This window comes from Podarcis liolepis (genome assembly GCF_965112155.1).
Source record: "Podarcis liolepis genome assembly, chromosome: 12".
In the NCBI taxonomy this organism is placed as follows: domain Eukaryota; kingdom Metazoa; phylum Chordata; class Lepidosauria; order Squamata; family Lacertidae; genus Podarcis; species Podarcis liolepis.
Genome location: NC_139563.1, coordinates 41093611 through 41110675, shown reverse-complemented (window position 1 = coordinate 41110675; position 17065 = coordinate 41093611). Strand labels below are relative to the sequence as shown.

Sequence of the window (17065 nt, the reverse complement as noted above, 5' to 3'; positions counted from 1 at the left end):
TTTATTTTAAATTAAGTAAAATTATAACATTGTGAAATTATAAGAGGCAACATGCTTGCATCTGTAAAAAAAAAAAAAAGACAATTTAAATATCAATACTGGAGCTTATACTTTCCAAATCACAACACCCACTTAGCCGAGTATTTTCTTCCATACTGACATGTCTAAAATTAGCTTGAAGGTCAATTCTGAGTAGAAATAGCCTTGCCAAAAGTACCCTTGCTGGAAGTGTTTAGTGCAGTAGACTTGTTTTTTGAACAGCACAACAAGGATTTAGTAAGGACAAGTGTTGCTTTTAAAAGTTTAAAACACAATGCATGGGGCAACGGGCGAGACGGCATAGACAATGCACACTCTGTGCAGTTTTAGCGTGCAGCACACAGCAGTAAAAACCTCCTGCATCCAAGGATGGATAAGACAAAATGTACAAAACTGCATATGTGGGTTGAACATAAATAGTGCTGTGCCCTGTGCTTGCATGGACAAAGATTTCACAGCTATGTCTGAACTTGGCTTTCTTTCCTTTTATCCAGCTTGTAGGCAGCATGTCGTTGACAACAGACAATATTTTGTTTGGTTCCGTTCCTTCTAGTGCTCTGGCATTAGAAGTGCAACCAGTTTCCACTAAAGGGCTGAGCTGTCCCTCCACAATTCCTGAAGTTGCTTGGCAGCGCTCCTTTTTCATCTTCCTTCAAGTCTCCCTTGTTACACATTTGTGACCTCTCCTTTTTATATTTGCTTCTTCAGATTTTTTGTCCGTTACTGTTCTTCATGGCATCATCTATACTAAAAGTTGTGATCACAGGACACCTGTCCTCACAAACATTTCCACTGCAAAATAGGTTGAAGTTGAGAAATTTGCATTTTTTGAACCAGTAAAAAATTTAAGCATGGTAACACTGTGAGTTCAGGGACCTACAAGGATTGCAAAATGATTTCAGTGCTGAGGATGCAAGTCAGATATGCATTACAAGTCACTTGCTTCTTACACTGGGTTTATGTTGTGGGAAATATGCAGAAATGCCTATACAGTCATACCTTGGAAGTCAAACAGAATCCGTTTGACATCCAAGGCGCAGCTTCCAATTGGCTGCAGGAGCGTCCTGAAATCAACTGGAAGCTGAGCCAGGTGTTCAGCTTCTGAAAATCATTCAAAAACCGGAACAATCACTTCTGGTTTTCGATCGTTCGGGAGCCAAAACATTCCAAGTTTACAGGCATTTGGCTTCCAAGGTTCCACTGTACTCAAACCACCACCTTAGAACCAGCCCGCTATGAGCAATCTTACTTTCTGGAGCACTGCACTGAATGAGTCTTCCCCCAAAAGTTATTTCTACAACGCAAAATGAGCTTTTAAACTGGCTTGCTGTGAACTGCGTAAAGTTGAAAGCGTATGTTAAACGTGGATCATTTGCAAGTGACCTGTATATATATATATATATATATATATATATATATATATATATATATACGAAAGCATATATGCTTTCGTAGATTTTCACGGGTACAGGAATGCAGGTTTTGGTGTCTTCGGGTGTCTTCCCGTGTAAGAGTTGGGGTGTCTAGGCGACGTTTCGACGAGGTCTCACTCGTCATCTTCAGGCTGGTGCTTTCGGCTTCTTGTTACTGGAACAGAGCAGGATCTCAGTGTTTGAGTTCCTATAAATACTGTTGAGGGGTATATATATATATATACACACCTTAGATGAGCCTAGAGACAAGGTGAAACAGTGCCAAGCTAAAGAGCTGCATTTTAGGAGAGCTGCTAATTCTATATAACTGATAAGCATAAAATGACACAACAAATTATGGTATGCTCTTCGACGTGAGCATATTTTGTTTGATATAAGGTGAATGATATAACCTATATAGTGTTAAGATATTGCTACCTACAAAAAACGAGTGATCCTTTTTTTAAAGATCCAGTGTAAGCTGCCATCTGTTGTAAACCTTGATAATGTTGTGACACATACTGTATGACAAGAGATTTGCTTTGTTGTGAAAAGTGGAACAGTATGAACAAATTTTATTACAACATAATTTACGCATCCCACTGCAGATCGAGAGATGTTTGCAAGTGCTAATCAAGTAGACGCCATCCCAGATAAAATCAGGGAGTATGTCAACAGCGATTGCCTTTTACACAGCTATTGGAATTGCTTCTTGTGAACTGGGTATTGTAGGGCAGTGGAGACACCTCGGATTTTAACCCTGCCCATGTCATCCTGGAGATGATGATCTTTAACAAAGGACATTAAAATTGGATGTGTTAACAGTATCGTTGTGCTTCCCTTTTCCCGTGGCAATTGATCCACAAATAGCATACTGGAGCTGGCCCTTAGGGGGAAAAGAACAACTCGGAACTAAAAGCAACTGCAGATTCTTTAGTTTTATGCAAGTTCAGAAACATGTGGAGCTGACCTGGGTCCACTGCACAAGGAGCATTACAAGAAGTGCATGTTATCAGCCACAGTGTTTTGTTTTTTTATTGAGTGCTTTAATAATACAAGTGTACATCAACTGATCCACAGTCAAAAGTGGCAGGTCCCTAAGAAATTTACAAGCACTTTTCTTTTAAGTAAATCAAAATACGTATCATCTGGTTCAACCCAGCAGCCTAGTGTTTGGGAAAAGAGCAGGCTGGTGTTAAAACACAGTCTTAGTAATGCACAGTGATTCTTAAGTTTTATGCTTTTTTTTTTAATACAAAACCGGTTCCCAGTAACATGCACCCACCATTAAAGACTTCCGTACAAAAAAATAACCCTAAACACTACATTTAAGTAGAAACAATATATAGTTCTGAGTTTTGTTTGCTTGTTTCCCCCCCAAAGACACAACAAAGAAAAAAAATACATTAATACAAAGCTTTGTGACAAAGCTCTATACTATTACAGCTCCAACATTCCTTGCACTGTAACCCCAAATTCCCAATCTATATTTTAAAGATACAGTTTTCAAGTTGAACAGAAAAATAAAATAAAATAAAAGAATAAAAATAAAGGGGGAAAGGGGACAAGGGCAATCAACTTTGTCACAAAATGCTTCCAAACGTAATAAAAATAAGAAGGGGAGGGCTATTGATGCACTTGGTGAATGTGCTTGCACAGGTCCAGCATGTTCCACAGCAGATTCCTATGTAGCGTATCTCTTGGTCCACTGTCTGGCCATTCTGTCATGCTCTGCTCTGTTTGTCATATACTGAGTAGCAATACTTCCAACCAGGGGGTCAGCTGCAAAGGGAGAAAACCAGTCAATCAATTGCCATGCTCTAAGCGAACTGTTCACTCTGGCCACCATGCAAAAGCAACAGCACCCATGATGCCAGATCTGAATGTTAGAATAAAGGAATAACACTGACTGAGAAGGACTGCGCCCTATCATCTGTGCCACAGACAGAAACCAAACTGACCCCCCTGATTCTGAAGGGTGTCCTAATTACAATACTCCATGTTACATGTAGTTTGCAACAAAGCTCTCTGGAGCAGGAACTATCATCTTCTACGTTACTTTGCAAAGTGCTATGCAAACTTATGGTACACAGTCTACAATAAACAATATATATCCGATATGACCCAGCCCTAGTTGCGTTTTTGATGGGCAGATAAATGAGACAGCCTTCATTTGGATGCAGGAGTGACTTGTGGTTTCATGGAGACCTCAGTGCCTCGCCTCTTTACTAGCAAATGGCGAGTATGCAGTTTGGTGGGTTTAGGAGCAAAACTTCCACTCTACCTGTCCTAATGCAAATCCAGTGTTTCCCCCCACCCCAAGGCTCCCTTACCCCTTTTGCCATTTTGACAATGCAAAATCTGAAGGCTGAAATACCAGCAAGCTTCATGCATGCACCATTCACTCCCGTGCAAATCTGTAAATGGGACCGGAGACAAGGTATCTCATTCTCATGGCGTCATTTTTTTCAAATTAACAACAACAACACCATTAATAACAATAATTAATAATAATAATGCAGATGCTATCATTTTATAATTTCTTATTCCTCTATCACAACTACTTCATTTATTTCTTCCGCCAAGGTAGAAAGGGAGGGGGTTATTGTTTTGCTGTTTTGTTTTACTTATTTCCTTGTTGTTATCCTGTATTTTATTCCGTGAACCGCCCTGATATCTTATGATGAAGGGCTGTATATAAAGCTAATAAAATAAATGAATAAACCAACACACAGCAATAAATCTACCTAGTTGCTAGCAAGAATCAGAAAGCAGTTAACTACAATTTGCTCCCTGATGGTGTTGACACAGTTTACAAGTCAAATCTCACGACGCTTGTTTAAAAGGGACAAGCACGTGCCTGCCTTGAGTGATCAGAAATAAAAGGCCGGCGATGTAAAGCCAGAGAGGGAAGATCTTCTCCTCTACATCTTTTGCAGATTACCGCAAGAACGTCAGAAGTTTCAGGAGCAAATACCTCTTTTTCATTTCCTCGGCACGGCTTGCTTGAGAAGAACAGCGGTGCTTGCCAATGAAGCTGCAGCTGTGCGTCAAACTCAGTTTAATTACTGCGTATGGCTGGAGGTTAATTAGCTGCCATTCTTATTACTATTTGTTGTTCTAATGAAGATTTGCATAAATCCAAGCCTACTGGGTAACTGATACATGTCGCCCCCCTCCCCTTCACGTTGGAAAACCTGCATGTTTTGTATTTTATTTTTGTGGAAGGACTCGCTACTGCCTTTCCATTTGACCTGATCTGCTTTTGCCCATTAGATGAGTAGTGAACAAAGAGCACAAGGTTGCTTATCATTGCAGGGCCCCCGCCAGGTTTCTGCCTTTAAAGTGGGCTGGGGCAGGCTAAGATGAAGGGAAGACAGAGGGCACTGAAAATTGCTTCCAGCTGACAGAGAACAGAGAACACTCTCTGTGTGTGTGTGTTTCTCTGAGATGTGCCTGGGGTATTCTCAAAGCAATTCCCCCACTGAAAGAAAAAAGGTAGTCAATTTGCTTCTCCATGTTCAAAATCAGATTACAAAGCATGACTAATCTGACAATTTGTTAAAACTGCACCAGACCTATACTGGGTCTAAAAGAAACGGGCCTAAAGCCAGAAAACAGCACTGCTAGAATTTATTTATTTTTTAAAAAAATTCCATCATGCCATCGTGAGTTCTCCCTTAAAAGTCCCTGTATGAATCTGTTTTGGTTTTAAAGAGGAAACACCATCCCACAAATGCACAATTGTTATAAACAAAGAAATGATTGAGGCAAGAAAGGAAAAATTAGAAGAAAGCATTTCGTATGAATTTGGCATTAAGTAGTCGGATAAACCCAGCTCACACCAGCTGTAGAATATTAATTCCATCACTTCCTATGAGTAGTTTAAACGTAAATTAAGTATTGAAAAACTGGGTTAGTTCACATTACATGGAGGCTGCACTTTTAACATTTTAATATTTTACTGTTTCAATATTTTAATGTTGTTTTTTAATCTTGTTTTTAAGTTGCATTCATTCAACTTGTTTTATTATTGCTTGTTAGCCGCCCTGAGCCCGACCTTGGCTGGGGAGGACAGGGTATAAATAAAATAATAATAATAATAATAATAATAATAATAATAATAATAATAATAATAATAATTGTGGAACCCCTGGCTTGGATGCTCCCTCCTCCCTCCATGAGCTCTGTTTAGTTAGTAACTTTCTCATTTGCAGCAAACCGTAACTTGACTTTGTATCCCAAAACAATAAACTATGGTTTGTGCTCACCCTGCTAAACCAGGATTGTAAACCAGGGTTGATTCTGGTATGCTGCTGAACATCAATGCATCATTAAACTATGTTTTGCTGCAAATCAGAAATTAACTATTTAAGTAGAATGCACAAAGAGAGGAAGAAATTGAGGAGAGTGTGCGATGCCTGAGCTTGTTCCCTAGTGCCAAACCATGTTTGAGCCATGGTATTAAATTAAGAGAAAAACTCCAGGGTGGCTGAATCAGCAGAAAATCTTTTCAGTGCAAAAAGCAATTCAATTGATTTGTTGGTGATTTCCCCTCAACACTAGATAGAAAAATCAATAGCTGCTATCTTTACCATCGAAACGTATGAAGTACTTATTACTGCAAATAAAAATATATTACTGACTTAAATAGATTTCAGTATTGATAGCAAAACAGACAAACTACTCCATCTATTAAAATTTTTGACAGCTGACACTGAATGAATAGGGATGCCACTCCCTGCCCTCCTGCACTTTAACAGAAGCCTGAAATGTAACAATTAAGCAGGAAAAGTTTTCCCCAGCATGCTCAATTTCTGCATGCCAGATTTTTGTTAAAAACATAGTAGCAGGGCTAGGCAAAAGGCTCAACTCTATGAATGCACTCAGCCTAAATTGCATTCGTTACCTGCAACACAGGTACTTTTGGTTAACCATTTGCTAATCTAAATCACTGTAGTAGCTTTTCGTGGATAACTGAAGATGTAAATCTGTTATATCACCATCCAGCTATATACAATACAGCGCAGAAGTCTTACCAGGGTTGCAGTCTGTGAGAAGTGAGCAGATGGAAAGAAGGACTTTAGATATGGTTAATGCTGGACTCCAGTTGTCTTTTAAAATATCCAAGCAAATCACTCCTTGACTGTTAATGTTACAGTGATAAATTCTTGTCCGGAATGTGACCTGGGTAAAACCAAGAACGACTGAGTAGATATCAAATATATCCTGCTATTTATAATAAATCAAATATATACTGCTATTCGTAATAAATACAACTTGCTTCAAACTGTTTTTTATTTTGTGCTTTAATGTTGTAATCCGGCCTGGGATCTTAGGGTGAAAGGCAGGGACTAAACAAACCAACAATTATCCACGCTAATAAAGATTTCCACTCCATTCCATCATATAAACAAAAAGCTATCTAATTTGTCCAAGTTCTGGCCCTTACATAGTCAAAACAGCACCATTCTCATACAAGAGGGAGGTATCAGCAGGCTTAGGGGGACCCTAATGTTTGTAGATGCAATTTTTCGAAGAACCACCCCCTCTCTTTCTTTCTTTCTCCCTCTCCCGCCCCCCGTGTTTGTTGGGGGAGGAGTCAAAGCAGCCCAATGCTTCGCATGGACTGCTGACTGACTGTTGACAGGAAAAAGCATAAAAACAGGGGGGTGGAATGGAAGAGAGCATGTCTCTCTGCCCTGTGGCTGGTCCCACATGGTATCACAGAGACCTGATTGGCTAGAACAAGTAGTTGGGCCATTTTGTATCACTGGACCCAAGCACTGGAATACTCTTTCAGCAGAGATTTTGCTGACTTTCAGGTGTCTCCTGAAGACCTTTTGATGCTAACAGGCCTGTGCAGCTATTTAAACTTTACTGATTAGCCAGTCATCTTAAAGATTATTTTGTATTGTTTTTATGGTGCTTCCATAGAATCATACAATTGTAGGGACCCCGAGGGTCATCAAGTCCAACCCCCTGCAATGCAGAAATCCTGCCCACAGCTATCCCTGGGTGGGCTCAAACCACCAGCCTTCTGGTTAACAGCCATCGTGCCAGTTGCATACATTATTGTATACCATCATGATGTTTCATGGGAGCTGGCTGAATATAAACTTTTTATAAAGAAGGAAATATAATATAAATATTACAGTGGTACCTCGGGTTACATAGGCTTCAGGTTACATACGCTTCAGGTTACAGACTCTGCTAACCCAGAAATAGTGCTTCAGGTTAAGAACTTTGCTTCAGGATGAGAACAGAAATTGTGCTCCAGCGGCGCGGTGGCAGCAGGAGGCCCCCATTAGCTAAAGTGGTGCTTCAGGTTAAGAACAGTTTCAGGTTACGAACGGACCTCTGGAACGAATTAAATACTTAACCCGAGGTACCACTGTATAATCCTATATAATATGTTTTTTATTTGTATACTGCTGCTTGCTTTCTATGTCAGTATATATCTATCTGGGTCTCGTGGTGTAGGCATGTGAGTGGGTCATTGGTTGAGGATATGAGACTGAATTATGGGGGTAGTTGAAGAGTGGATCGGAGGTTGCGTTAGAAGAGTAATGTTTGAGTATCTTATGTAAGAGTATGCTTGAGAGGAACTGAGTGGAATGCACTTTTAGATGTAGTTACATTAAGTTGCGTTTATGGTTATATAGGGGGCTGGGAATTTAAATGGATTGCCTTGCTTAACTTCATGATGGATTGCACATATGGTGGGTTGGGAAGAGTGGTTTTATTTTTCATTCAATTGGTTGCTAATTACACTGTTTCAAAATGTGGCATCTTTATTTTATTTTTTTATAGATGACTTTCATTTGTGATGTTTCAGAAGATATTTTGATGAGCTGTTAATTATGTTGTCCTGAAATGTGAAATGTTTATTGTATTTTTATAGTGGGTGTTGTTTTAGGGGATGCCCTACTTACCTGTTAATTGTGGTGCTCTATAATGCACATTTTTCAAAATTATTTTTTAGTATTTGATGTTTATTATGTCTTAACATATGCAGGAAATTGCTTATATTTTGTCTGAATGATTATTTACATAATTTAATATAAATAATACAATGCAATATGAATAGTGCAAAATTGAATGTAGATTAAATTAAAACAGGTCGGGGGGGGGGGGGAGAGATAGTTTTAACTATCCTCAAAGGCATAGTTTTGTATATCCTAGATGCTGAGTGACCTTTAGGTTCTTGCATGACATGGTATAGGACAGACTTACACTTTTCCACAAATCCTCAGCTCCAGAAAGTCTCTCTATAGAATCAAGAGATGACATTGTCCACTCAGATTTTGTGAACTCTAGTTGCATGAAACACCACGAGGTCTTCAAATGGGATTTGACATAGCAGGCTTTTAAAACAACAGAGAAGTAAAGTCTAATACATAAAAACCCTAACATTGCAAATACTTTTGAAAGCCATTGCTTTATTTCCCTCCACCCCAATTTTGGAAAAATGCCAGAATCTAACCAAATTTTAAAACATTTCCCATCTTTGATCACTTGCACAAACCCACAGTTTTTGACTTTATAGTTTAAGGAAGTTCTCCAAGAAATATACACAGTACAGTGAAATCTTATATATGTTTATTTGTAAGTAATTCCACTGTGTTCATTGGGTCTTGCTCCCAGGGATGCATAGGACTGCAGCATTAATATTTTAAAAATAGTTAAAATGAAGGAAAGAAAGGCAAATCATGAGCAATAACCAAGGCTTGTTCTTGAATTATTTGTCAATTCTGTCTAATGAGATTGGATTCTGGGTCTCTGACATCACCTGACAGACATCAGAGCATAATGGTCATTATTTCTTTGTATAATTTTAAAAGCAGCCATGCACCTTTGTAAGTATTTTGTACATTTCCTTTTGTACATAAATACAATTCCACCAGTGTATCAAGATTGGTTCTGAAACTACTTACTTTTCAGTATAAATTATTAATTTTACTCATCCCTTACCTTGGGTGGTTTAAAGGGATAGTCTGGTGAGAAGGTAATATCAAGGAAAAAAACTCCTCCCTCATACACAGAACCTGGAGGCCCAAGTATAGTTGATCTCCATTCATAAATGTTGTCTCCCTTAGGTCCAGCACTGTAAAATAAAGTAAAGCATATTTAATAACTGAAAAATAACACTTGTTCAGCACATCAGTTATATTTTTCATAAGTATTGTTTTCAAAGTGGATTAGAACTGAAAATAAATCACATTTTTGGACTTGTTTATAATTTACTGTGTATATGAGGTCATTTTCTGTAGCCTAAAGTAGGTTTACCCACCCCCAGAAGCAGTTGTTAGACATTCTGTATTTCTTTACATTGTCATTCATGTTATCAATTTCTGTTTCCTTTTTTAAAATAAATAAATAAAAAGACCAGTTAAGACATTCTCTATTAATGTACGTTGTCATTCACCTTATCACTAGGTGGCATTGTAATAACATTCTTTTGGAGGATATAAAACTTTGGCACCATGACAAACAACATTGTTTCTGGACACCTAAGCCATTCCAGTAACAGATGACTTCTTTATTCCTTAATTACAACACTATGTATTGAAAGTAAAAACAAACACAAAGAAAAATTCTTTTTCTCTGTCTCTCTCTCTCATACATATTATCAACTAAGATGTTCCTAATGTACACAGCACATAAGCACAGGTGGCAGGCATCATGACAAGCAACATTTTAAAATAGATATCTAGATCATTCTAGCAACAGAAGGCTACTGCAGCCCACAATTATTACATAATGCACTGAGAAGTGGAAACTAAGCTCAAGAAAGAGTGCTCAGACCAGTTAAATTATGAAAGATGTTGTCTGTAATAAACACAGCTGCATAAACCAAATCCATACACACCTTACAAACTCTTTTAAGAATTCTGATTATCACAACTTACATCTAAAACTCACGTTCTTGTAATAAAAGGTAAAGGAAACACAGAAGTAAGTTTAGAAAACAGCAAATTCTCTCTTTCACACACACAATTATGTGGTAATTTCAGTCTAAGTATCAAGACTCTCCCTTCCCCAAGTTTACACTCTAAGGGTAAAAATTTGAGAAACAGCATAACTTGTTGCTAATCCCACCCCACAACTATGCACATTATACTCATTACATACAGCCAAAATATGAAAACCACAGCCCTATGAATTGTAACACATTGGTGTTTTTTTTTTTTGAAAAACTATCTTTATTTTTATTTTATAATTATCAATAATGAGATTTTATCTGTAATAATGAAAAACATTCAAAATACAGGAGGTGCAGCAAGAAAACTGCTGGCACATTTGCAATGCTAAGCAGGAATGGTTTCAAATTGGATGGGGAACCCCATGTTGAGATTCCGGCATTGCAGGGGGTTGGACTAGATGACCCTCAGGGTCCCTTTCTACTCATTTAAACCAATGAATACCCATGCTGGTTGTGGCTGATGGGAGTTGGAGACTGATGGGAACCTGGAGTATCACAAGTTAAATTACACTGTGTTTCTGATGGATGCTTTCACTTCTGATACTACTCACAATAGACAATTCTAGCTGTAACTATATTTCACTATAATAATTCCTATAAAATATATAGTGACATTTGCAAGGACAGTGTTCTTATGAAAGACTAACATCTGTCTACTTTAGGATTCACGCAAACTTGGGTCTCCAGTTGTTTTTGGACTACAACTCCCATCATCCCTAACTAGCAGGATCAGTGGTTAGGGATGATGGGAATTGTAGTCCAAAAACAGCTGGAGACCCAAATATGGGAAACCCTGGTCTACTTCCAAGCTTTTCAGACCAAGAACCTGCACTCAATCCCAAACTGCAATGTACAGTAATACCTCCGCGAACATCTGCCTTGTCTAGCGTCCATTCTGGCGAACGTCTGCAGCAAACCCGGTAGTACCGGAATGGGTTACTTCTGGGTTTGCTGCTCGTGCATGCGCAGAAGTGCTAAACTGTGCTTTGCGCATGCACAGAAGCACAAACCGCCCTGCATCCTTTTCAGCTAGAGACTGGGGCTCCGGAATGTATCCCGGCCGCAAAACGAGGTGCGACTGTATTCATTTTTTAAAAACCCCAGATACAAAGAAAGCAGGTGTCCTATATTTTTAATATTTCAAACTGAAGAATTTTTTTGTAAAGTGTGCTTTTCATGCAGGGTGAAAATACCCATAGAAAAATATTCCTTCTCTCCCCTTTGGGAGAGAGGGACATAAATTTAATGATATCCCACACAACCTCAGAGGAAGAAAACAGTGAGGGTGTCATTGGTGCAACACACGTCAAATCTGGGCAAGATCCAAGTATCCAGTTGAAGATCAATGGTTTAAACCAGGGATGCTAACTCTTTCCAGCCTAAGGGCCACATTGACCCACAGCCAACCCTACGGAGGTCACATGATGAAGCAGGTTTGGCCAAAGTGCAAAGGTCTGAAGTTATCATTACTAGTGTATCCTTAAATTCATTAGGTTATCAGTTCATTAATTCATTAAGGAAAACCGTCTCCACACAACTTCCTCCATTGCAAGCCAGAGGATCCTTTTCATTTACTACTTATTAATGAAGTATGTGGGACGTGGGTGGCGCTGTGATCTAAACCACTGAGCCTAGGGCTTGCCGATCAAAAGGTCGGCGATTTGAATCCCCGTGATGGGGTGAGCTCCCGTTGTTCAGTCCTTGCTCCTGCTATCCTAGCAGTTTGAAAGCACAGCAAAGTGCAAGTAGATAAATAGGTACCGCTCCGGCGGGAAGGTAAACGGTGTTTCCATGCGCTGCTCTGGTTTTGTCAGAAGCGGCTTAGTCATGCTGGCCACATGACCCGGAAAAACTGCGGACAAATGCCATTTCCCTCAGCCAGTAAAGCAAGATGAGCACCGCAACCCCAGAGTCGTTCGCGACTGGACTTGACTATCAGGGGTCCTTTAATGAATTATGAAGAATTTGTGCACCCAACTCCCCCACTTTCCCTCCAATAATTTATGCTGGCTTCAGCATAGGGGATACTTACTGGTAGTTCTCTCTTTTTTGAAGTTGCCACCCGCTTTTTAAAAATCACTGGCTTGCTTTGCCCCACCCCATAACAATCCCTGATGCCTGCCGAAGAAATACGATCTCCCACTGCTCTCAATAAGTGCTTCGTGTAGCTTTGGCTGCTTTCAAGAATGATTGCAAGAGATTTTATCTCTTTGGCAGGCGTCAGCCTGCAGAACCTGATGGACGCAGACGTTCTTAAGGGCTGCGGAAGTGCTCTTAGCAAGGAAGTAGAAGGCAGCTCTCAATATGAAAGTGGTAGCTGCTGCTTCGAAAGGGGCTGCAAATGATTTTAGGGTATTTATCCACCCCCAACCATCACCCCCACAACTGAACATGCCAACAAAAGTTTTGGGGGGTGACTAAACATTTTCTGGGCAACTGGGTATGGTTTTCCCAGGAGAACAATTGTGGCTTACATATTCAAAAGGTTATTTTCCAGTTCTGATTAATCAGAACCACTGCTTATGTGGTCAGGAAATCCAAGGTTTCAATCACATAACTTTTTGAACAATCTTGGGACAGTACTGTCACTGTGGTGTTGGGCTGTAATTTGGCCCCATAACTGAGCTCCTGATGAAGGACAGGCAAAAGGCAGCCTCGTTATCTAGTGTCCCCCATCCCCCTGCTTCAGTCTAAATTCAGTAACTCTGCTGAAAGTCTCCCAGAGAACCTGGTTACATAGCGGCCAAAAAATACTGCTTTAAAAAACAACAACACAGAACAAAGTTGACGGTTATTATTTTAAGTAAACAAAAAACAAGCCCTAATAACCTCCTAACAGAATGTGATGATTTTAATTCCTCTTCTAAACAACCTGTAGTCCTAATTACTAAAATTATCAGTAATTTTGCTATTGATTTTTGTGGTCCCCGCTTGTACAGCTACCACCACTCTTTACTCTCTGCTGATATCCAAGGTACAAGGTTGTTGCTAATGAACATTGTAAAACTGTATTCTTTTTCTGGAAGTGGAGGGGAATATGCTTTTAAAAAAACAAACAGGAATCAGTAATCAGTAAGTGTAATCTACCTTGATACCATATTTTTATTTAGTATGTAATTAGTAGCAGGATTTTCTGCTGCAATGTATACTACACTAACATTAACGGAGAATTGTCTTTTAATTACTATAATTCAAGATTGATGAATAAAATATTTATGTCTAAATCATTATTTCACTTTGTTCCTAAGTAAAAACCTTCTTCTATTTGAAAGATTTACAATATGCCTCTAGCTTTGTTGTCCACCACGATAAATGAATAATATCAGATATTATTGTCAGTCAAGACTAATGGTGGCTCTGTTGCGAACTGCTGCTCACTATTATTCAGCAGAAAGAAATAAGATTCGATTTAGCCACAATATGGCAATATGTTTTCAGGGCATTTCTTATGAAATAGTACCAGCTACAACTGTAATAATACTATTGCAATAATGTACTCAATAAGCAGAGTGTAAAAAATAACTATATCCAGAACAGATGAAGGCTTTTGGCTATGTTCCATGCCTTGCAATATAACCAAGGCATGCAATTATCACATGGCATCATGTCGTGTTCAATGCTCAACTATTCATTTTGTGTGCTGAAAGTTAATAAAACCCTCTTAACTGTTATTCCTTAGGCTCCCTTCAATAAAATATCCAAGTGCATGATTTCTTGCATATAACTGAATGATGACTACTGTTTAAAGCAGTGTATCAGTTCATTAGTCATGGTATCTGCATTAATTTTCTGTAATAGCTGATAACGTTTCACAGATTTCTAAATGGCATACTTTCCTTATAAAGTGGGATGCTGATCTTATTGTATTATGAAATCTTTTAAGGATTAGAAAACATAGTTTTTTATTTTAAAGGGAAAACTGGTCTGTTTAAACAATTGAAACAGACACAGCATTGCCATTCATTCGCATCTGACAATGTCTATATCAGGAAACTAGCTGCCAAATGGAATTTAATTTACCCAGTTCTCAGTTTGCATTAACCTTTGAGCAATAAAGCACAGCTGAGACTGCTATAAGAAATAAACTAGAGAATTAATAATGAAAGGGACTTCTGCCATCCATGGAAATACCAATCACAACTTGACTGGGAAAGTTTAATTGTTACTGAACCAAAAAGGTGGCTAACTGTACCCCTTATCAACCTAAAAAAAATGGATGTGCCACAGCCATAGCACACTTTCTAAGCATGCCTAAGAAGAAAGACTCTGTAATGGAACACAGGAAGCTGCCTTATAGTCCAGACTACCAGGCAGGGAATATTTTCCAGCACTACCTGGAGATACTGGGAACTGAACCTGGGACCTTTTTCATGCAAAGGTGATGCTCTACCATTGAACTATGGCCCCCTCCCCCCAATTCATATATAAAATGTAAGAAGTGAAATGCATAGTTCTTCAACATCAGATGGTCAAGCTAGTAGATTTTCCATGATATAATTACTGGGAAAACTACCTATTGGTATTGTAGAGAGAAACTTAAAATGAAGTCACACAAATGAGAACAAAGGAATTAGATAGGATAAGTCACATTTTTCAGACTCTGTCTAGTTGAAAACCCCACTTATCTAATTTTAAGGAAGCAGCAACATTTATTTGTTATTTTTTTAAAACAACAACATTCTCTACCATACATGTTTTGGGCAACTAAAGGTGAGGCCTGGAGTAGGCAATCCGAAGCAATGTTAGAAACTCAGATACATAATGGCACCTTAAATCTAGGTTATGGTCGCCAAAGCGGAATGTCTATTCACCAGGGAGTTAGATGATCTCAGTGTCCCTTTCAATGCTACAATTCTATGATCTCAACTACATTGCCTGACTGTAGCTTGCTCTTGCGACAATTCATTTGTATGCAAGAAGGAGAAACACACACAGTGGAAATGGAAATGGTATTAACTATGGACTAAGGCAGAGGCTTTTAAACTGTGGTTGCCAACCTGGTGCCCAGAAATCTCCACATAGTCACACCTGGACCCGCGCCAACAGCAAAACGCACCTGGCAAATTTCGAACACTGATCCAAAGATACCAAATAAAACATTCTGATTCAGGGATTGGGACCCTGTGGCCCTTTAGACTACAACTCCCAGAGTCCTTGAGCACTGCCGACTTGGTCTTGATGGGATTTATCCATAGGTTCCCTAGTTGTGTTCTATTTCTGTCTTTTTTCAATCCATGTTATCACTGAAAGAAGCAAAGTAACTGGCATAAAACACGTCTTTAAATATGCTTGCTGTTTTTCTTGCCTCTCAACTTTCCTCCTCAAAGCCTCAATGTTAAATGCAATTACCGTATTTTTTGCACCATAACACTCACTTTTTTCCTCCTAGAAAGTAAGGGGAAATGTCTGTGCGTGTTATGGAGCGAATGCCTATGGGTGGCGGGGGGATCTGCTGCAGTTGTGAGCAGAGGATCCATGGTTCCCCTTCCTTCCCTCCTCCGTGGCTCGCTTTGAAACAGCAAAGCGGGAGAAGTGCCGCTGAGTGGGCAGGAGAGAGGGACAGAGAGCCTACTTGCTTTAAAGGAGCAAAGCGGGAGAGGAGAGGAACCGCTTACAGGAGTGTAAGCAGTTCCTGTCCAGTTGGCTCCTTTAAGGCAAGCAGGCTCTCTGTCCCTCTCTCCTCCCCACTCAGCTCACTAAATAGCATTATTAGTAGCATCCTTCTCCACACCCCCCATGCGTGCTCCTTGTCCCTTGAGTGCTTTTCCTTCCCTCCCCACTTAAAACGTGGTTACAAAGCACGGATCCACATGGATCCTCAGGATTTTTGCACTGGGTCACCCCAAATTCACCATCAGATCACATAGCATGTCCATGGCTACATCTTGCACCAAAAAAATCACACACCCACTGTTGCCTGGGGTCGCAGTGGTGCAAAAACGTGGTTACAAAGCATGGATCCACATGGATCCTCAGGATTTTTGCATTGGGCTACTCCAAACTCACTGTCAGATCACATGTCTGTGGCCACAAAAATCATACATCCACTGTTTCGTTTAGAATATTTTTTTTCTTGTTTTCTTCCTCTAAAAACTATGTGTGTGTTATGGTCTGGTGATTGTTATAGAGCGAAAAATACGGTAAATGCTTCTACTATTTGCCAGTTCTGTCTGCTTCTCACAGCTCACTTATTGTCAGGCCCAGCAGGGAGCTGCTATTAATTGGCAGATGCTGAAACAAAGGCATGGTCCAAATAGGCAGAACTGTAGCACAAGATCTGTTGCTACTGCCTTGGGCTACACTCTTCCTCTGGCTTTGATTTGCTTGCTCCAGCCTGACCTTGCAAATCAGCATTCAAGGGCCCAGGGGCAGGGCATACTTCCAAACAGGTAATGTTGAGGTTGGAGTAAGGCAGGGGCATAGCCAAGGACAGCTGGGTCAAATTCAGGTAAAGCCAGTAAAGCAGGCCTGGTTGGACCAGACTACTCAAGACTGCTCAGCCTGAAAAACCAAGTATGGGACAACAGTTATTGGTTGCTTGGGTCACCCATTCCAGAGGGGCTTCAGAGCAGCAGTAGTATCTCTGGGCATTATACGAGTGTGGCTAAATTGCAGAAGACTTCAGCCC

At 39.7% G+C, this 17065-nt stretch overlaps 1 protein-coding gene across 2 annotated transcripts in view; it reads right to left on the bottom strand.

Moving 5' to 3' along the window:
- Positions 1-2460: 2460 nt before the first annotated feature.
- Positions 2461-17065, bottom strand: part of LOC310689966 (ubiquitin-conjugating enzyme E2 E2) — a 118507-nt gene continuing 103902 nt past the window's right edge. For both annotated transcript variants that reach the window (XM_083468597.1, XM_083468598.1), the window contains 3 exons: positions 9426-9558; positions 6491-6638; positions 2461-3233 (listed from right to left, as the gene is read on the bottom strand). In XM_083468597.1, the coding sequence (XP_083324723.1) occupies positions 3136-3233; positions 6491-6638; positions 9426-9558 (379 nt within the window). In that variant the 3' untranslated portion in view covers positions 2461-3135. The remainder of the gene's footprint in view (positions 3234-6490; positions 6639-9425; positions 9559-17065) is intronic.